At 36.6% G+C, this 22,635-nt stretch overlaps 2 protein-coding genes across 4 annotated transcripts in view; both read right to left on the bottom strand.

Moving 5' to 3' along the window:
• Positions 1–22,501, bottom strand: part of LOC106872250 (uncharacterized) — a 56,628-nt gene extending 34,127 nt beyond the window's left edge. The window contains exons 1-2 of one of the 2 annotated variants that reach the window (XM_014919170.3): positions 22,361–22,501; positions 18,796–21,545 (exon numbers count right to left, since the gene is read on the bottom strand). In XM_014919170.3, the coding sequence (XP_014774656.1) occupies positions 19,783–21,213 (1,431 nt within the window). In that variant the 5' untranslated portion in view covers positions 21,214–21,545; positions 22,361–22,501 and the 3' untranslated portion in view covers positions 18,796–19,782. Of the gene's footprint in view, positions 1–18,795; positions 21,546–22,360 lie in introns of those variants that run through there. The other variant, XR_016242482.1, reaches the window with a different exon arrangement.
• LOC106872236 (uncharacterized) lies at positions 1,931–22,497 on the bottom strand. 2 transcript variants are annotated; one of them, XM_089354584.1, is made up of 2 exons: positions 22,361–22,497; positions 1,931–7,117 (listed from the first exon to the last, which is right to left on the bottom strand). In XM_089354584.1, exon 2 carries the CDS (start codon positions 6,758–6,760, stop codon positions 5,360–5,362), a length of 1,401 nt encoding a protein of 466 aa, XP_089210710.1. In that variant the 5' UTR covers positions 6,761–7,117; positions 22,361–22,497; the 3' UTR covers positions 1,931–5,359. The 2 variants fall into 2 exon arrangements, with proteins under 2 accessions (XP_089210710.1, XP_052825106.1); XM_052969146.2 differs by lacking the exon at positions 22,361–22,497 and adding an exon at positions 11,805–11,964.
• Positions 22,502–22,635: the final 134 nt, after the last annotated feature.

Here is a 22,635-nt window from a genome sequence, read left to right as displayed (position 1 = left end):
TCTTGTTGTTTTGTTAGTGACCAGCTTGAATTCTCTCAAGAACTTAAATAAAACTCAAAGAAAAATCCTTCCTATGTACCTACCTTCTTTCCTTCACTTACATCAGTCATGTGACAATGGCCATACTGGGGTACTGCAAAGACGGATTTAGGGTAGCTACCGGTATTAGTAGATGTTGTCATTCAGCCTAGTCTCTTGATCTATGTCATGAGGGTGTGTTGTGTGGGTGAATGATGTCACCTACCAATACCAAAAGATTGCCAGATTTAGTCAAACAAATTAATCCCACTACTTATTCTACTGGTCTCTTTTGCCAAGCTACAGGGACATAAACAAACTAACACTGGTTGTCAAGCTGTTCTGAAGGGCAAACACTGAAACCAGGGAAATGATCTTGCTTGAAATGCAGAAAAGGAGTAACTCAAATTCCATATGCTGTATTGATGTAAACTATAGACACAAGAGATGTAGAAGCATCACTGGCAGACTATCTGAGAATTAAGCTTCATATGTGATAAATGCACTGGAGCAGTATGTATGAGTTCAGCAGAAAGTGAATCTCTTACAGGCTCAGATGGCTCACTTAGAAGTTGAAAGCTTTTGTTGCCTACATGTAATTAGCAAAGAAGGTCATTGCACTGAAAGTATAGTTGTTAGAGTAAGAGGAAGGAGAAAGTTCTGGGAGCTACTATTACTATCAACAATAAAAATATTTTTCCTAAGGATGAAGAGTAACAGATTGTATGATGCTAGGGTTAGAGATGCAATGCTGCATGCTAGTGAGATATGGGTCTTGAATGCAGAGGAGTTGAGAAGAGTGAAAAGAAATGAAGTGAGCATACTCTGTTGGATGTGCAATGTGAGCATGCATGAAAAGCATAGTACAAAGATGCAGAATGTAAAATTGGGCAAAAGAGGAATTAGATGTAGTGTGCAAAAAAAGAAGACTGTGCTGGTATGAACATGTGTGTGGATGAGGACAGCTGTATAAAGAAAAGCCAAATGCTTAATGTGGCTGCAACTTGTGGAAGAGAGAGGCCCAAGAAGACATGGGGAAAAGCAGTGAATGCTGACCTTGGCACCCTCAGCCTGATGGAAATGACAAACAACTTGGGTCTTTATCGACATGAAGTTCTCAAAAACAGCTGTCTTCATCAATGAAACTGAGTTCTGAAAGCAGTGTAGTGTCCTCTCCAGCCACCCCACACCCCTGCCTTTCTCTACCCCAGTCTCAGCAGTCTACCCAACCATGTCATCTCCCTCTCTTGTTCTTTCTGTCAACTGTATCATCATTACTATTTCTCCAGCTCCCCATCCATTCTCTTCTACATCCCTGTTCTGTATTTCATGGCTCATTGTTCATCCACCCTTGAACCCTTCCCCTTTTGGCAGTCAGCTTCCGCAACCCTTCAACTCCTTCCTATAAAATCTTGCAGATCACCCACTCACCTTGTATTTATGGGCCACCTGGGCACCACATCAACATTATCTACTTGTTGCAGCTCCTGATCATTTTCTCTCTCTCTCTCTCTCTCCTACTAAATGAGAATGGCCATGTAGATCTTCTACAAGAACCTGCTTGGACCTTCCCTTCCTTTTCATAGTTTAACCCCCTTCCCCTTGGGTTCATAGTCTTGTGAGCTGCATGGGGACCTCACAAGTGCCAGTGGAATGAGAACAGCTCCCAGTACATGCTGTAAAGTGTTTGGCATTAGAAAAGACATGCAGCCACGGAAATGATGCCAAAGCAAACAATGAAGTCCTTAGACTCAGTTGATTCTACCCAAACCAGCCAGACCATGGAACATGCATGTTAAATATTGATGATGATGATGATATTATATATATATATATATATATATATACTGATGTGTCTGGGGAAATATATATACATATATTTGTATGTGTGAAAAAAAACAAAACAAATAGATAGTTGAAAGCAGCACTACATTTCAAAAGCATAGTTTATTAAAAAAAATAACAAGCTCATTACATATCAATATTACATAACCACTCTCCATTTCATTAGGTGATATTTTGCCATATATTATGAAACTATGAAGGAAGTGCTATTTATGAAGCAAACAGAATGACACTTGAAATTTCAATGTAGGGTGGTGATATTAAACCTGGTGACCAATCAAAACAACATGATTCCAAGTAATCTGTAGTTAACTTCAACAGAAGTGGTCTAATGGTCATTATTTAATATCCATGTTCTAACAGAGATAATAGCTCTGACCTTTCCTCATACTTTTCTTGTTTCAACAATTCTACTTTCAGAACATCTTCCTCCATTGAGAATAGTAAGATTCTATTACCTCGAGGCAGCTTCCACAGCCTTTTAGGAAATCCTATGTCAACTGTACATTTCCCACAAACAAACATTACTTTCTCTGTTATTCTTCCTGCAATTCCACTGCAGCTCGTCTGTCCACAGCATGTCCTGCTTACACTGTTCCTATACACTGTCTGTTTTCTTTCTTACTAGAAATTTGGTCTTTGTTAAGTGAACCTTAAAAGGCCCTTTGAGTTCACAAATAACAAAATATCACATGTATAGGGTTTAGTAATCACGTTTTAACAGCATCAATGATTGGGGAAAATGTGTTTCCCAACACCTGTTCCTGCCCTGACAACTAGCACCTAACTGGGCACATTACATGTTCATAAGATGATCAACTTCATAAGTGTTTAATGCACAAAGTTATCCTATTGTTCTTTATCTCACTCATTGTATGATAGCATCCAATATCTACTACTTAATATCATATAATGTCAATAAATTATACAGTGATAATTATAGATTTCTAACTGAGATCAATGTGAAAATTTGATTTGCAGATCAAGTTTGTGAATTCAATAATACATCATTGTGTCACCACAAGTTTTGGTTAAATGGTCTACATAAAAAATGATGGAATAATAATTCCAGACTAAACCAAATTTAGGTAAATTCCATGTCAAGAATATTCATAAAGAGTTATGAGGCCATAATTCAAGATTACAGGTCTTACAACAGTTGAGATGAGATGAAAGAAAAAAAAAAGTATTAAAATATGATATATGACATACACATGTTGATGACAATGCTTAATCCGGTTTTCATGAATGCAAAACAGGCAGACAATGATGACAATGGTGACAATGATGACTCACAGGTTGTGCTTTCAATGGAGTAAATGACTCTGCCCACCTCGTCTGTGTTCTCTTCAGAAGTTTCAAATATTAAATCAATTCAAGTTGAAACCATTCTGCTTTTACAATAGAGTAACAACAAACAAATTATACCACCCATCATCATCATCATCATTTAGCATCCATTATCCATGATGGCATGGGGTGGACAGTTTTAACCAGGACTGGTAAGCTGAGGGGGCTGCACCAGACTCCAGTCTGATTTGACATGGTTTCTACAGCTGGATGCCCTTCCTAACACCAACCACTTCAAGAGTGTAATGGGTGCCTTTTATGTGCCACCGGCACAGGTGCAAGTCACGTGACACTAATATCTGCCACAACTACGATTTCACTTGGTTTCTCAAGCACAGCATTTTGCCAAAGATTTCAGACATTTGTTATTGCTTCTGTGAGGCCCAGCACTTGAAAGGTGCTTTTTACATGCCACCAGCATGAGTGCTAGTTGTGTGATACTGGTATCAGCCACATTGCCTGTGAGACCCAACACTAGAAAAGTGCTTTTTACATGCCAGTTATGTGACACTGACAACAGCCACAATTATGATTTCATTTGGCTTGTTGGGTTTTCTCAAGCACAGCATATCTCCAAAGGTCTCAGTCACTAGTCATTGCCTCGGTGAGGCCCAATATTCGAAGGTCATACTTCACCACTTCATCCCAGGTTTTCCTGGATCTACCTCTTCCACAGTTTCCCTCAACTGCTAGGGTGTGACACTTTTTCACACAGCTGTCCTCAACCATTTGCAACACATGACCATACCAGCGCAATCGTCTCTCTTGCACACCACTACTGATGCTTCTAATGTTCAGCTTTTCTCTCAAGAGACTTACACTCTGACGGGTATGCACACTGACATTACACATCCAGCGGAGCATACTGGTTTCATTCCTTGCAAACTTACGCACGTCCTCAGCAGTCAAGGCCCATGTTTCACTGCCATGTAGCATGGCTGTTTCGTACACATGCGTCATACAGTCTACCTTTTACTCTGAGCGAGAGGCCCTTTGTCACCAGCAGAGGTAAGAGCTCTCTGAACTTTGCCCAGGCTATTCTTATTCTAGCAGCTAAACTTTCAGCGCACCCTCCCCCACTACTGACTTGGTTACCTAGGTAACGGAAGCTATCAACTACGTCTAGATTTTCTCCCTGGAATGTGGCAGAAGTTATTTTCTGCACATTTTCAGTGTTTATTGCTCGAGCATTTGCCACATACAAAAACTATCTTCCCAGTTAGCCTTCCTTTGATATTGCTCCACCTCTTATGTGTCCATAGCTTACACTGGGTGCATCTTATAGAGTTTCTACCTACGCCTTTTCTACAGATCAAGCAGGGCCACCTACCTGAAGGGATTTGTGGTTTGTCTGCCTTCCTACTAATTAGGACTTTGGTTTTAGCTAGGTTGACTCTAAGGTTCTTCGATTCTAATCCTTGCTTCCACACCTGAAACTTTTCCTCTAGTTCTGATAGTGACTCAGCAATTAGAGCAAGGTCATCAGCATAGAGGAGCTCCCAGGGGCATCTTGTCTTGAATTCCTCTGTTATTGCCTGGAGGACTATGATGAATAAGAGGGGGCTGAGGACTGATCCTTTGTGGAGCCCTACTCGGGAATTCTTCACAGTACTCGTTGCCAACCCTCACCTTACTGACAGCATCCCTGTACATGGCTTGCACAGCTCTCTCACTAACCCTTCATCTATCCCTAGTTTCCTTATTCACCACTAGATAAGGGATTGAGGTACCCTGTCAAAGGCTTTCTCCATATCAACAAAAGCCAGGTACAGAGGTTTATCTTTGGCTAGATATTTCTCTTGCAGCTGTGTTACCAGAAATATAGCATCAGTGATGCTTTTCCCTGGCACAAACCCAAACTGCATCTCATCTAATCTGACTCTCTCCCTAATTAGTTGGGCTATGTGTGTGTGTGAGAGAGAGAGAGAGAGAGAGAGAGAGAGAGAGAGAGAGAGAAAGAGAAAGAGAGAGAAAGAGAGAGAGTAGGCCACAGAAAATTTGCCTCAATTATCTGTCTGACCTGTGCAAGCAAGGAAAAGTGAATGTTAAAACAATGATGGCAACAGTATTCTGTATTAAGATATTCATATGTAGGTAGGTAATTGTTCGGAAGAATGATTTATCGCAGTCATCAGTCATATGCCTTTTATGCTGTATGAGTATACTTGTGTCTTTTTAAGTTACCAGCATGAGAGAAGGATCTACCACAGATATCACAGTGATATGGCTTCTCTCCTGTATGAATACGTTTGTGAGTAATTAAGTGACTTGTTACAGAGAACGATTTCCCACAGATATCACAGTGATATTGCCTTTCTCCTCTATGAATGTGTTTGTGATCAGTCAACTTACTATTTACAGGGAACGATTTATCATTGTAATATGATTTCTCAGTTAAATGAAGGCGTTTGTGTTTAGTTAAGTACCTATTGTGAGAAAATGGTATACCACAAATATCACAGTGAAATGGTTTCTCTCCTATATGGATGCGTTTGTGCTTAGTTACATCACTATTTTGAGAGAACGAATTACCACAGATATCACAGTGATATGGCTTCTCTCCTGTATGAATACGTTTGTGGATAATTAAATGACTTGTTTGAGAAAATGATTTGCCACAGATATCACAATGATATGGTTTATCTCCTGTATGAATATGTTTGTGTGTAGTTAAGTGACTTCTTTGAGAGAATGATATACCACAGATATCACACTGGTATGGTTTCTCTCCTGTATGAATATGTCTGTGTATAGTTAATTTACTTCTAGCAAAGAATGATTTACCACAGATCTCACAGAAATATGGCTTCTTTCCTTTATGAACATATCTGTGATGTATCGTTAGAGCACTTCCATGAGAGAAGGATATATCACACATATCACAGTGGTATGGTTTCCCTCCTGTATGAATATGTCTATGCATAGTTAAGTTACTTGTTGCAGAGAATGTTTTCTCACAGTTATCACACTGATGTGGTTTCTCTCCTGTATGAATGTACTTATGTATAGTTAAGTTACTTGCTGCAGAAAATGATTTACCACAGATATCACAGTGATAAGGTTTTTCTCCTGTATGAATATGTCTATGTACATTTAGGTTACTTGTTGCAGAGAAAGATTTGCCACAGATATCACAATGATATGGCTTCTCTCCTGTATGAATGCGTTGGTGTTTAGTTAAGTTACTCCCTACAGAGAAGGATTTACCACAGATATCACAGTGATATGGTTTTTCTCCTGTATGAGTATGTCTATGACTAGTTAAATGACCTCTTTGAGAGAATGATTTATCACAGACTTCACAGTGATATGGCTTCTCTCCTGTATGAATGTATCTGTGTTTTGATAAGTTGCTTTTTTCAGAGAATGATTTACCACAGATATCGCAATAGTATGGTTTTTCACCTGTATGAATACGTTTGTGAGTGTTTAGGTTGCCTTTTTTAGCGAATGACTTCTTACAGATATCACAGTGATGTGATGTTTTTCTTATCTCTTTCACTATCTCATCATTAATTACATTTAACCTACTGCTCACATAATTCATTTTCAATAAGTTTTTTTCTCTCACCACAATATATATATATGTGTATATATATATAAATATTTCTTGTCTTCTTTTTTTATATTTAACTCATAAGAAATATTTTTACTGTTATATTTTCATCAACTGTGCTCTTTGTCAATATCTGAAGATGCTGCAATCTCTTTTGTAAATTTGTCCATGTTGAATGAGAATGAAAAGGTCACCTTAAACAGATTCCAGACAGTAATTCTATCAGATTTATACAAACAGGGTTATATAATTTCTGTATAACATTTTCCTTAAGTCTTTAAAAGATGATAAATATTGATGATGCATCTGATGTAAACATTTTCTTTTTAGCCAATACCATCTGATATTCTGAAATAACAGAGAGAAACAATATAAGATGTAGAGGATAACATAAAATGTAAATATAACAATGGACATTTCTCTATATTTCTATGGTGATGAACTGTCAACAGAAGTATCTAGCTAAAAGTAAGCCATTGTACCTGACATTCACTGACCTGCAGAATGTCTTTAACAGGGTTCCTTTGCTCTGTGATATGGTGATTTCTGAGGAAGCTAGGAGTTGATGAATGGTTTGTGAGGGTTGTACAAACCACGTATAGGGATGCAGTCAGTAAAGTGACAGTTGGGCATGAGTACTACAATAAAGTTAGGGTACGGGTAGGTGCGTACTAGGGCTCAGTTCTTAGTCCCTTCTTATTGTCCTCCAGATCATAATAGTGGAATTTATAACTTGCTGCCTTTGGAAACTATTATATGTCAACGACCTCATTCTCAAAGCAGAATCTAGAGTAGAATTTGAAAAGAAATTCTTGGTATGGAAGCAAACCTGGAATTGAAGAGCCTTAAAGTTAACTAAGCAAAGACAAAAGTTCTAGTAAAAGCAGAAAAATAGACTCCCATTCACTGCTCACGTAAATGGCCCTGCCTGATATGTAGGAGAGACTAAGGCAGGAATTCAGTATAATGTACCTGGTGCAAGCTATGGATGCAAAAGTGATGCAGTGGAATCACAGAAAAGTTAACTGAGAAAGTAGTGTTTGTATGTGGAAGAAGCATAGGAGCCATAAGGAATAAGGAGACAGGGAATATAGTTTCTCTTAGAAATAATAATAGATGACATTCTGAAAATATAGTTGCTAGAATAAGGAGGTATTACTTTGTTAGTTACAAAAGGTCTCTCTCTGAACAAAGGCAGACTGTATGATGCTTTGGTACTAACAGCAAAGCTACATTGTAGTGTGATGTGGGCCATGAATCTAGAGGACATGCAAAGACTAGAGAGGACTGAAGCTAGTACATTCTGCTGGATGTACATAGATGACAAAGTGACATGGTTTTGATCTCTCAAAAATAAGACATAAAAGGAATGAGTTGTTGTGTGCAAGATAGACAACTGCACTGGTTTGGTCATGTGATGTGTATGAATGAGAGCAGCTGTATAAAGAAATGCTGGTTGCTTAATGTGGAAGACATGGGATGAGGTAGTAAAGGCTGAGCAGAAGATGCAGAGGAGATAACAAAGGACCGATATGAATGGCAATTCACTGTGCTTGAGAAGACCTGTCCAACCCAGCAAAAATGATATCTTAAATAAAAGCATTCTGATTGTAACTGATTTTGCCCTGTCAACCATTCCTCACATCTCCTTCCTCTAACAACCAGCCTTCCACCATTTTGCATATTATCCCTTCCTCTTTCTGTATACCTTTATCACTCCACATCTTACCCCTCCCTCCCCATACTGTTCCTTCCTCCCTTCCCTATCTATATTTTACTCGTTACCTTTCCACAGTTATCTCTCTCCTACGTCACACTCATTAAAATATTTCATATATGGACAATAATAACTGCTGCATACATTCTACATCACACTCTGCCCCTCAACCTTCTGATCTACCCCCTCTTAAGCCACCTCTATCGCTCACCATACGCTCTCTCTCTCTCTCTCTCTCCATATAGATGTTTCCCATCATTCATATCTCCTCCAGCCCCATCTCCAACCATCTGTTACTCTTCCCTCACACACTTAGGAAAATACCCACTACTTTCTACCATTTCCTGACCCACTGTCTGTATCCTCTTTTACACTCACCTTTCTATAGCCTGGGAGTCAGCTCTGACATTGCATCACCGTCATCTTTATCCCCTCGCAACTACTCACAGCCACTAGAGCCAGTGACATGAAGAGGCTCCCAGCACATGCTGAAAAGTGGTTGGCATTAGGGTTAGGGTGTCTAGCTGTAGAAGCCATGTCAAAGTTCAGCCAAGCTAGGCAGCTTGAGGCATGCTGTCAAACCATCCAATCTATATCGGAATGGAAAATGGCTGTTAAATGATGATGGGAAAATAAACATTTACCGAATCATACAACCTTATGTGAAGTTGATATATTTAAAGACTGCAGCTATATTTTCAGACTGTGTAACATCATCAAAGTTTTAGCATCCAGTTTTCCATGCTTACATAGGTTACATGGAATTTGTCAAAGGTAGTTTTTCTATGGCTGGATGTCCTTGTCACCAACTCTTACCTGTTTCCAAAACAAGGTAACATTTCCCATAAATAGATATGCTCTTCATGGAAAACAGGAGCAAATGAACATCATCTGCTTGACAGTGGAACTTGTTTACAACCACCACATGATGTCAAGACATCGTTATACACAAACACATATACATCATCATCATTTCACATCTACTTTTCCATGCTCTGCATGACTCAGACAGAACTAGTTGATGTGGGGTTTTTTTTTTACAACCAGATGCCCTTCCTGTCACCAACCCTCACCCATTTTACAAGTAAAGTTATATTTTCCCATGACCAAACATGTCTTGGAAGACACTGCATGAATGACAGTAACACACACACATGTACCAATGCCCCGCACATATCTACTGCAACCTCCACCATATATTTCTCTCCATCATTTGCTACAGTCACCTTAATCCTGCCCATTCACTCAGACCAAACATTGGTATCACCTCACCTATCCTCACCACCCTCAATGTCCCTGAAGGGCATCTCCTGACATATCTTTGCTATCATCTCCCTCACTATCATTCTCCTCATCTTATTCTCTAACTCAATCTTCTTTCTTTTCCAATAGGGGTATCCATGTATCTAAACCATAAAAAAACACTTATCTGTTCCTCCATACATTTAATTTTTCAACTGGCACAAAGTTACACCCTCTCAAAACTAATCCCCACTCCCAATTGAAGGGATTTTGTGTCTCGAGGTATTTGGTGATCTTGTTAGTGCCAGTGTCACATAAAAAGCACCCAGTCCTCACTTTGTAAAGTGGTTGGCATTAGGAAGGACATCAAGTTGTAGAAACCATGCCAAAACAGACAATGGAGCCTGTTAGGGTTCCTAGCTTTGCTAGCTCTTGTCAACTATCCAACTCATACCAGCATGGGAAATAGATCTTAAATGATGATGAAGATATATAAAAGATGGACTTCTTTCAGTTTTTGTCAACCAAATACAGCCTCAGACTATAATCAAAGAGACTTGCCCAAGGTGTCATGTAATGGGACTGAAATCAAAACCATTTGGTCGGGAGAGTTTCGAGTTCCCATTTCTCAGAATTGTGATGAATGAGAATGTGAAATTCTGAGCAACAGTTTTGTGAATATTTTGCAGGTTTATATAAAATTAGGATTAGGGTTATATAAAATACTTCTGATTCATCATCTTTCTTCCCCTTAAATATGAGTCACCGTGTAGCTCCACTACAAGAACCTGCTCTACCCCAACCTCATCCCCTCAAAGCCCATCTAAAATAAGGATGCACTCTTCTCCTTGGGTTTTGTAGACTTGTGAACTGCATGGTAACCTCAATAATACTAGTGACATGAAAAAGCACTCAATACACATTGTAAACTGGTTAGCATTAGGAAGGGTATGCAGCTGGGAACACAGTGCAGTCCTCTGATCCAGTCAAACTGTTCAACTCATGCTACCATGGAACACGGACGTTAAATGATGGTATCATCATTTAACATACAGGCTTTTAATTTTCATCTACCAAATTCGCTCATAAGGCTATGGTTGGTGACAACAGAAGACACTTGCCTAAGGTGCTGTCCTAAGACCACATGGTTAGAAAACAAGTTTCCAAACAACATAGCCACGCCTTTTTTTAAATTAGTGAAAGGAAAAAAAAAAAAAACAGTTGTCTTCAGCAAGATTTGAACCAAGTACATAAAGAGATGTAAATAAATTCTGCAATGTTTTTGTTTTTTTTTTGTATATATTCTATTACATCTGACATTCTTATTTACATCCATACACATACAGAGCCTGTAAACTAGGAAACAAACAGATCTGATGCAAATTGGGTACATCATTGATGAGGTCACAAATGATGCCAAAAGGACTTTGACGAATATAGCTGATTGATTGACTGAATGATTAATCAAACAATCGATTATTTAAGTAGTTGACTAATAATAAAAGAAGTGAAATAGAACCAACGCGTATATTATTGACGTAATGACCGTCCTGAGATACAAAAATATGTTCTAACATACGAGTTCACACTAAAAATCTTGCAAACCAAATACAAAAATACTGAAAGTGAATTTTTTGTAAATCTAATAGCTTTCGGTGCTTTCTGGGTATTACTGATTGTTTTTTAAATTACATTTTAACTTTATTTACAACATTGGTGTTGATTTTAACACCGCGTGTGGAAAACTGGGATATCATTTGACATTTTAAAGTCAAAAAACAATTTAAACAAACGGGAAGATTCCCGTTTGTTTGTTTCTGACAAATGGCATTGACCAAACAATATTCATCGCAGACAATTTGATGTCCCTCACTAAAAACTTTTGTGGCGACAGAATGGATATAATGGAGTTGACAAAACATATAATATGTCGTATAATGTTTGATACTTTTATAATAAATTCTTATTAAACAATCAGTAAATAAGGATATTTTTTTATATTCTCAAAATAATAATAAATATCAGGAATGGTTAATAGTTTCACTACAAATGACACTTTAGGCTGTTAATACTTACGGGAATATTTCACAAATGACGGTGTCTGGTTGTAGAGAAAATATTTTTGGCAAGATAATATTAGAGCTTTGTCTGGCATTTAATAAATGAAGAAATATTTTTAAAAAGACATGTTTACATTTAATCAATATTTTCGTTTCTGGGAACCAAAGACGGAAGTGAAAGCTACTCTTACAGCGCATGCGTATCTAGGATTAAACTTTCATTTCTTTTCCGTCTCACAGCTAATTGTCTCTGTAGTAGTCATGTAATTGAATTCCATTTACTTACTAGGATGTTTTATAGGAATATTAAATTGATTCAGGGAGGTTACTTTGATTGGCCTACATGATAAAGTTGGATTCTTTTTATTAGGGACTTTTGTTTTTTGTGGGTGTGACCAAAATTTCAATATTTCGCATAAAGGGACGAACCACCTATGTTAAACTGCTGTTTAGAAGTTGGTTGTTTTGATATTGGAAGTAAATTAAGGCAAACAATTAAACGGAGGACAAATGTAGATTTTTTTTTTCCTGTATGTAACGAGAATGTTATCAATGGATACTTTCTTTCTCGAAACACTACAACAAAAGCTACGGAGATGAACTTGCATAGCAAGTGGTTTGATCAGAGATTATGTGCTGAAAGTAAAGCGACTGCAGAGTGGAAGACACAAGTTAGCCACTCAGAAACACACAATGCCTGTTTAACTTCACGTATATATTTATGTGTCAAAACTTTCGTCGCTTCAAACTGACAAAGAATTTTGCTGCATCTGAAAATTCTTGAAAATATTGTGGTAGATGGTTTGGGATGTTTCTCTTGATGTTTTGTTTTTGTTAGGATAGTTTAGTCGTTCTGGTTGGTTGCCCATAGCGGGTCAGTTATTAACGATACATGATGACTTTATCAGCTGTGTTTTCTATATATTCATTCTCATTTCTTCCGGCCCTATTATTCGTAGAATACAGTGTTGGTCGGAGAGCTGAAGGTATCACGGAGTTGCTCTCTGGACAGTCGCATGTTAGAGTAGTTTTAGCAGTAGTAAGGATAGTTCTATATTTAAGAGATGAGGAATTATCTATATTATTTACATTTGACGGATATTTGTCCTCATCTTGTTTGTTGTTAACACATTTCGGCTGATAAACCCTCCAGCCCTCATCAGGTGTATTGGGGAAATTTCGAACCTGGGTTCTAATTCCGAAGGCACGTGATGAAGGCTGGAGGGTATATCAGCCGAAACGTTGTGTTAGCAACAAACAAGATGAGGACAAATATCCATCAAATGTAAATAATGTAGTAGTAATGATAGTTGGGTACTTTTTTTGTTATTTCACCCGCATTAAAAGATGGGATTATCTCCCCACTAAAACCTTGGGTTATCTCCCATATGTTGAGTGAGCTTTATATAGGTTTATCTTATTAATTTCTCTTGAAATTAACTTACATTTAGGACATTGTAAGAACTAATTTAAATCTTAATAAATATTATCTTTTTGAGAAAGCTTTTTCGAAGATAGTTCAGTCGGGAAGAGTCCATTTGCAAACGCACATACACACATAAGAGGAGAAAAAAGCACACCCTGGGAATGTTGACCCCCATCCTGCACCCACCCGACTCCCACTTTGCCCCATCCTCCCCCTACAGACACCAACCCTCTGCACACCCCACCAACACAAAGACAAACACACAGGAGCCTTGAAACCGCCTCTCCACGCCCTATGAGAAAAAGTACGTCACATATGACAGAACAACCAGAGAACATTATGGTGAAATGGAAACATGGGACAAATATGGTAAAAGTAAATCCGGATTACCATGGTGATAGAATTGTGTGGTGCCGAACTTGGAACAATTGTCAAGCATAAATGATTATGAATGGTCAAGAAAATTAGTACCAACCAATTACTAAAGTAGATAGATTATCATGACCTCCATCATAATTATAATATACACATTCTTCAGAAGGATGACGATTAACAGTGTTTTAAAGTCGTACAAACAGGTTAAAGTCACTCGGAGATGGGGGCCGAGCTACTTCATTTAATTTTTCATCCATTATTTCATTCATTTTTTTTTTTTGTTCCCACCTTGTATTGTCCCCTCTATGTTGACCCTTGTCGGTAATAAAGAAGTTTTTACATTTATGGTTTACTTAACACTTACGCACTACAGTTGAGGTCATGTAAGTCGAAATTTGTTGATAATTATTGCTGGTTTCATGTTTTCTAAACACTTTGTTCTATAGTCTTATGGCAGTTTGTTGACGCTTTCTCCCTTCTTCAAAGGGGGTAGCATTGGTGTTAAGGATGGAGTATGAAAACCTCAGCCCCTCGGAGCTTGTGTTCTAAGGAGGAAAAACTGAAGTTTGTAAAAATAATGGAGGAACAAATACAGAAGAAAAGAAATTGTGTTGCAGTGGCCAGGAGTCGCAGGAACGAAACTGGATTATCAGAACTGAACAACTGTACGAGCATGTTTCGTAGGGAAGGGTGCGATGTATAGGTGTCCCCTCCCAAAGAAGTTTTAAAAGCAACCAAGGAGAGAACTATCACACACAGGACATACTCTGTAAAAACAAAGAAAATAGAAATCATGTCGACCGTCCAAATTAAAAAAGCTTTAAAACCAATCTGGCAAGGGATTTCTTACCTCGCAAGAGGAAGGAAGTTTGGAACGGTGGAGGTGTGCTCCTGAGTAGCTTGTGCTAGGCTACACCCTGAAAGACGGGGGTGGGGGGAGTTACTTGATCCTAACAACAATGTCAATCTTCTTAAGGTATGAGATGAACTCACCCAAGTAGATCACTGGTAATTATTTTCTATCATCCTAACAAAAAATGAAAGACAATGCCAGTTTGGCATCAATCCAACTCATAAGGAATTCCCAAACTACATGAGGTAAAATAACAAAGATGGTTTTATAGTTTAAACCACTTACTCCTTACAACAGAATATGAAAGTTTAGAGAAATAGCTAACCTTACTTAATATTCAAATTCAGGAAATTTTAGCCCAAATATTTCTTGTTTACAGCTGTACAAGCAAAGATGTGCAGAATGAGGAATGTTATTTATGTGCAAATATCAATACTTAGAATAATTTTTTTCACACAACACAAGATAAAAATTGCTTATGTTGCTAAGTTGCTTCAGATATTACAAATAAAGTATCACACACACATGTTTTTGTTCAAAAACAGTATCAGGTCTTTTGACAGCAATCAGTGACTGGGAAACCATTCTCCAGGGCCATTTGATTTGCTTACTAATCAACTGACTGATTACATATGTTTGCAGAATATCAATCATCATTAAAATTCAATACCACATTATCCTACTATATTCATTTCATTAACAACTTAATAACCTCTAAAATTTAGTTTAAAATTATAGAACTTCAAAGTTAAATAATTAGTAAAGACCAATTTAGAGTAACTCCTAATATACATAGATCAAGTTAAGGAATTCCTAAGTTTATGGTTGAATCAGCACAAATTTTCATCAGATATTCAACATAAAAAAAAAAGAGGAAAACAATAATTTGAGAACAATTCAGGTTTATTAACATTTCAGGTTGTTAAGAATGTTTACAAAGGAGTAACGAGACCAGAACTTGAGACTTTGGTCATCACAGATGAACAGGAAAAAAGATTCAAGAAACTGTAGCGATATCATATATAAGAGACGTACAACACATGCCAGCAAGCACAACATTGGTGATGATTCACAAATTATATTACAATGTATTTAAATTAAACTTAAGGCTACAGTGAGACAAATTAACAATCACAATCAAACCATAAAGAAATAATTAAAAAACATATCTTGCTAGCCACAGAATAATTTGCCTTGATGGGACACCTAATAAAAATAAACCCAGATACAAGAAAGTTTGCAGAACACACAGATATATACATCGATCCTATTATGGAATGAGGAAATATTGGCTTATGATTTGTTACTTATACATTAATGAGGTTATTTGAGATTACATTTCATAATGGTAATTGGCAAACCAATAGTATCTTATGCAAATGGGCTAAATGCACTTTAAACATGTATTCCATAGATGTAGTTAAGATTAATATGACATGTTGGGAGATTATCCTCACATTGTTACAGCTTGTCTATCTACACACGTTTATATTATGGTTACATATTAGGGCTCTTAGGTACAGGTGTGGCTGTAGGGCTATGAAGTTTGCACCCCAACCACAGGGTTTTGGGTTTAGCCCCACTGCATAGTATCTTGGGCAAGTGCATTCTACTTGTCCTAGGCTGACCAAAAACTTTGTGAGTTGATCTAGCAAATGAAAACTGACAGAAGCCCATTATATATGTTATGTGTGTATGCGTGTGTGTGAGTGTAAATATACATAGATGGTCATCTCATAAGTAATGTCGTTTTTCAGACTGTACATGAAAATGGAGGTCATGGAAGAGCACATTAGACATGTCATGGCAATTATGCAACAAATACTGTAATAAACGTGCAAAAAGTGTATGGTGAAGGTATTTTGAATATTCACAAGTGCCAACAATGGTTCCATAAATTTCAACAAGAGGACTTTAGCTTGGAAGATGCCTGTCACACTGGCCAGTGTCTCTTTTCATAATGATGTGTTGAAAGCTGCTACTGGAAGAAATCCACATGCAACTGTTGAGGAGTTAGCAGAAAAGATTATTTCAATGGCATCAACTGTCCATTGTCACTTTCAAGAACTTGGAATAGTGTCTAAGCTTGGTAAAAGTGGGCTTCACAAGAACTGGGTGAAAACAATCAGAGAGAATGTGTCAATATCTGTACTGCTCTTTATTTTTTGAACTACCTAGTGACTGGTGATCAAAAGTGGATACTCTTTAGTATCGCCAAAATCAATCGGTCCAACCAGAACAAACAACATCATCATCATCATTGTTTAACGTCTGCTTTCCATGCTGGCATGGGTTGAACAGTTTGACTGAGGACTGGAGAGCCAGATGGCTGCACCAGGCTCCAATCTGATCTGGCAGAGTTTCTACAGCTGGATGCCCTTCCTAATGCCAACCACTCCCAGAGTGTAGTGAGTGCTTTTACATGCCACCTGCACGAGGGCCAGTCAGGCGGTACTGGCAACGACCTCGCTTGAATGTTGTCTTTCACGTGCCACTGGCACTCGGTAAGTTTTGATAAGTGTTTGATGCAATACACTTTGAAACCTTACAACAAAACTAGACAATTACAGCTCAAGTGTAATGTTGTAATGTAAGTAAATTGATGAGATGAATGAAAAAAAAAACTAACAGAGAAAAGGTGTCCTTCTAGTCAACTGAAAAGGTGTCCTTTTCCATCATGACTATGTCAGATCTCACAACCTGTACCAAGATTGAAGAGCTAGGCTGGGAAAGGCTTCTACATCTTCCATATCCTCCTGCCCTTGCTCCTTCAGATTATCATTTATTCCAAATCTTGCAAAATTTTCATGATGGAAAAGAATACAATTCCTTAAAGGCACTTGAAATGGACCTTCGAGAGTTTTTCTCTTCTCAGACAGCTGATTTCTATACAAATAGCATAAAAAACATTTTATAGCATTGAAAAAATGTTATTGATTCTGATGGGGAATATATAGTTGATTAAATTGGTAGCTTACTTGCTTTTTATTTCTTAAAAGCCTACTACAAAAAATGACATTACTTATGGGAGGACCAGATATATATATATATATATATATATATATATATATATATACACACACACACACCCACCCAATTCTTAGATACATTCAACTGTACATGAGGCAGTGGGAATAGCAACATTATTGATAGTGTGTGAATGCAGAGATGCCTGATTGGCTGAAATATGAAATAGAATCAGCAGATGCATAATAAACATTATCAACCGTATCATATATTTAACGTATACACTATGTTTACTTGCTGTTAGTTTGCAATTTGGCATTGTGGAGATCAATCCGCCAAAACACACTGTATTAAAACACCTGAAAGTCATAGACAAGCATGACGCCACCATCACTTTGAGGGAGTAATCACCACCACACCAATTCACAGCCTACTAGCAAACACACATGGAATAAGCATTAAGCATGTGCAGTCAATAACGTTTATTATACTTGCACCACATCTATTTCATATTTAAATTTATTCTTATGTATGCATTATAGAATGTCTACCCAAGATACAACTTCTTTGCCCCAGCCAATGGATCAAGGTGTGGCAGCTGACTTCAAGGCATATTATGAGAACTTTCAAACAACTTCTGAAAGCAATTCACAGGAAGGATAAACTTACAGTTAGAGACTTCTAGAAGAAATTCAACATGAATACAAGTGAATAATGGCTAAACTTTGAATAGTAAATATGGCCAGATTGTATCCATGACATTAAAAGTTTTCCTCAAGCATGTATTTCCTCAATACATCAAATTCAAAAAAATATTTTGTACTTAAAAAGGACATAGGATTTGAAGAAGTCGTAGAGGATGATGTAACTGAGTTACTAGTGTTCCAGAAAGAAAGTTTATCTAATGAGGAGTTGATGTGAGAAAAAAGACAAACTGGGAATACAGATGAGACAAAGTTTCACCATTGCCATTTAAATTGTTTAATGAGTTGACACTTGAGAAGAATCTGCAGCTTTTTGCTGCTAATGGTCCTAATTGTGGATGTAATATAAAAATTACAAGAAGAGTAGACAATAAGCTCAGTTCCTATACTGAGCTGTACAAAGAGATGATAAATCATAAACAACAAACAACTTTGGATAAGTTCTTCATCCCTACGATAGTAAATATTGTTCCTCATCCACCTAGTAATGCTCGTTCTAACACCACCCCTCACACAGTAGCTAACATCTTTTGTGGTAAGAATGTACTCTTATGATACTGATTTATATTAATTTCTTAACATATTCCTCTTGAAATGTTTTTGTATTCCTCTGTGTCTGTATTGTATGTGTGTTTAGTAATTGTAATTTTCATGTATAAATGTGATAATGTTGCTTGTTCTGTTTTCTTCTTTTTTAATTTTGCTAAAAGAAAATCTGTAGGAACACAATCTCAATATATAAATCAAGAGGAAAAATTTGTTATAGCCAAATTTTCAGGAATGCATTGCTTCTATAAAGTGAGGGATTCCTGTATATAAAAATTTATGTATTAACCTTCCTGATATACCTGAAGAATTGCTGGAATAATACTGATATGATGTATTATTGCATATCTTCTAGTAAAATGGTACTGAAACAATTGTAGTAGTGTGTAATAGAATGTGTTGCTCACTCCAATCTCTTTGTTAATACTTTACATATAGATATGTGTGTGTGTGTTATACTTAGAAGTGATGCACAGTGCCAGAATTTTCAACGCAAGTCTAATATAACAAACTATTTCAAATCCATGTAATTGGAGTCAGGAAAGGTTAGTTTGAACTGGCATCAAGGTGTAGAAATTGTAACAATGAAGTCAAACCAAATAATCATACTTTGAAGGCATTTGATATGTTTCAAATCTGCATAATATATATTAGAAAATACTTCCCATTACACAAGGCCTTCCTCAGTTAATACACTTCGAAAAGGAAGCTCTTGTGCAAAGGGATGTAGCTTCTATTATATATTATGCAGATATAAACACATTAAATGCTTTCAAAATAGTCATTTGGTTTCAAAAGTTATTTGGCTTCATTATTACAATATATATATATAAGTGTGTGTTTGTCGCCTTGTCTTGACATTGTGTGATAGTTGTAAATGATGTCAGTCAAACAAGCATCATCATTTATTACCAATATTCAGTGCAAACAAGACTGGCTTTGCTCTGAAACAAATGATGATTGGTGATGAAGGACATTGGGCCTTAGAAAATCTGTCTCAATAAATTTCATTCAACACTTCAACCTAGGATGATGATGAAAACATTCCCGACAGAATGGTTTTTCTCATTGATAAGCTTACTTTCATGCACAAGACATTTTTAAGAGAATGATTTACCACAAATCAGTTATAAGGATTTCTCTTTGTATGAATGAGTTTGTGTTTAGTTAAATCACCATTTTGAGAGAATGATATACAACAGATATGACAGTGATATGATTTCTCTCCTGTGTGAATATGTATGTGGTTAGTTAAGTTAGATCTTTGAGAAAAAGATTTACCACATATATCACAGCAGTATGGTTTCTCTCCTGTGTGAATGCGTTTGTGAGCAGTCAAGTCATGATTTCGAGAGAATGATTTACCACAGATATCACAAGAATATGGTTTATCTCCTGTATGTATGCGTATATGAGTAGTTAAATCACCATTTCGGGAAAATGATTTACCACAGATATCACAGTGATGTGGCTTCTCCCCTGTATGAATCTGTATGTGGCTTGTTAAAGTAGATCTTTGAGAGAATGATTTATCACAGATATCACAGTGATATGGCTTTTCTCCTGTATGAATGCGTTTGTGAGTAGTTAAGACACTTCCCTCAGAGAAAGATTTACCACAAATATCACAGCAATATGGCTTTTCTCCTGTGTGAACACGTTTGTGAGTTGTCAAGTCATGATTTCGAGAGAATGATTTACTGCAGACATCACAAGAATATGGTTTGTCCCCTGTATGAATGCGTGTGTGAATAGTTAAGTCACCATTTCCAGAGAATGACTTACCACAGATATCGCAGTGGTATGGCTTCTCACCTGTATGAATGCGTATATGAGTAGTTAAGTCACCATTTCGAAAGAATGCTTTACCACAGATTTCACAACGACAAGACTTCTCTCCAGTATGAATGTGCTTGTGTTTAGTTAAATGATAATTTCGATAGAATGATTTTCCACAAATATCACAGTGATATGGTTTCTCTCCTGTATGAGTGTATTTGTGATCTGTTAAGTGCTCATTTCGAGAGAATGATTTACCACAGATATCACAGTGGAAAGGTTTCTCTCCCGTATGAATGAGTTTGTGTACAGTTAAGTGGTCATTCCGAGAGAACGATTTACCACAGACATCACAGCAATATGGCTTCTCTCCCGTGTGAATTCGTTTGTGGCCTGTCAAGCCATTTCTTTGAGCAAACGATTTACCACAGACATCACAGTGGAAAGGTTTCTCTCCTGTATGAATCTGTTTGTGTATAGTCAATTTACCACTTTGAGAAAACGATTTATCACAAATATCACAGTGATATGGTTTTTCTCCTGTATGAATACGTTTGTGTATAGTTACATCACCATTTCGAGAGAATGATTTACCACAGACATCACAGTGATATGGCTTCTCTCCAGTATGGATACGTTTATGAGTAGTTAGGTGGCCTTTTTGAGTGAATGACTTTTTGCATATATCACAGTGGTATGTTTTTCCAATTTCTTTCAGTATTCCATTAGGAAAATCAACTGTTTTAGGTTGGGTTTTACATAATTTATTTTCCATGATTTTTATTCTCTCACCACAATATACAGATATGTTTTCCCAATATTTTAAACAAATATATGCACTGCAATATTTCCATCAACTATAATTTCTTCTCAATATCCAATCTTCAAACTTGTAAATAACCACATATACAAAATTGTCTTGTATATGTTTCAGACAGTAAGGTAGAGAAATTTTCCCAATGTCATCCAGAGGAAATATTTTATAATTCTACCATAGATTTATATATACGCAACGTGATATTTGTTCTGTGTAACATCTTCTTTTAGTCTTTAAAACTTTATAAAAACTCATGATGTACTTCAAGTATGCCATTTGCATTAGATTCGCTGAAATAATAGAGAGACATTATAAGATGTAAGTGGCATTTAAAAAGAGATTCGATATTTTACTACATTCCATCAGGATAAAGTGTAGATAGAAAACATTTATGTGGACAAACTTTACCTTTTAAATGTTGTTAAAATTAAACCTCACGACAAAATGACAGACTACAACTTTAGTTTCTGTTTTGTTGTAAGTGTTGCAATAAGAAATAACTCGAAGCCATTCCAACTGTGGCTCTCCAATCAATACATCGTGTAACATATTTAATCTATATAAAAAGTATTTCATTTTATAAAAATAATAAATGTATAGGATGGATACCTAAAAATATTCTGACAATTTTGTCAGGACTAAAATATGGTTATTTCACATTATAACAGTTACAGGAACATAATTTTAACAAGTTTTGTTCTAGTAGGGTCATATGAAATATATGCAAGTTATTTCGTCGCTTTTGTTTCAGTTTAACGTTTTCTAATACATTAGAAAACAAAAAGAAACATTAATTAAAATCTATTAATTAAAATCTATTGAACACTGAACACGAAAATAAGGGAAATTTTTACAATTCTCTTCGAAGATGAATTCTTTTTTTTTTTTTTTTTTTTTTCAATTGTTTTTGATGTTTTGAATGAATCTTGCATTCAAATCATTTGGAAATTATAATAATGTAAACATTAACCATTTCTCCTTCTTTGGTAAATTTTGACTTTCAAAGTGAAACAGAAAAAAATATTTATTTACCGAAAAAAAAACAATTAACAATAAATATACAAAGGTATTGGTTCTGATAAGAGATAAAAGTGAAGTTATTTACCTGAGAAGTGGAATTTGGTGAATGGAAACTATAAAATGCCGTCGTCTTCATACAGATCGATTAATAAGTTGTTCGATTATTTATAAACAACGAAGATCAAGAATTCAATGAACGAAAGGAAAACAGTGAAAGTGATGAAAGCTGCAACGGAAGTTGAAGTTTTGTATTTCTATTGGTCAGTTTAGGGTCATGTGACATAGTTTACACTCACACACACAATCAGGAGGCGGAGACCTTGGTTGACGAAACCAGGACCGGATGAAAAGCTCATTAAA

This window comes from Octopus bimaculoides, chromosome 7 (assembly GCF_046866305.1).
Source record: "Octopus bimaculoides isolate indiv1 chromosome 7, ASM4686630v1, whole genome shotgun sequence".
NCBI classification, from domain to species: domain Eukaryota; kingdom Metazoa; phylum Mollusca; class Cephalopoda; order Octopoda; family Octopodidae; genus Octopus; species Octopus bimaculoides.
This window is presented reverse-complemented; position numbering and strand designations above follow the sequence as displayed.

Bases quoted from the DNA above. Each gene is read 5' to 3' on its own strand.
- LOC106872236 (XM_089354584.1), bottom strand. From the start codon at position 6,760: ATGAATTATGTGAGCAGTAGGTTAAATGTAATTAATGATGAGATAGTG.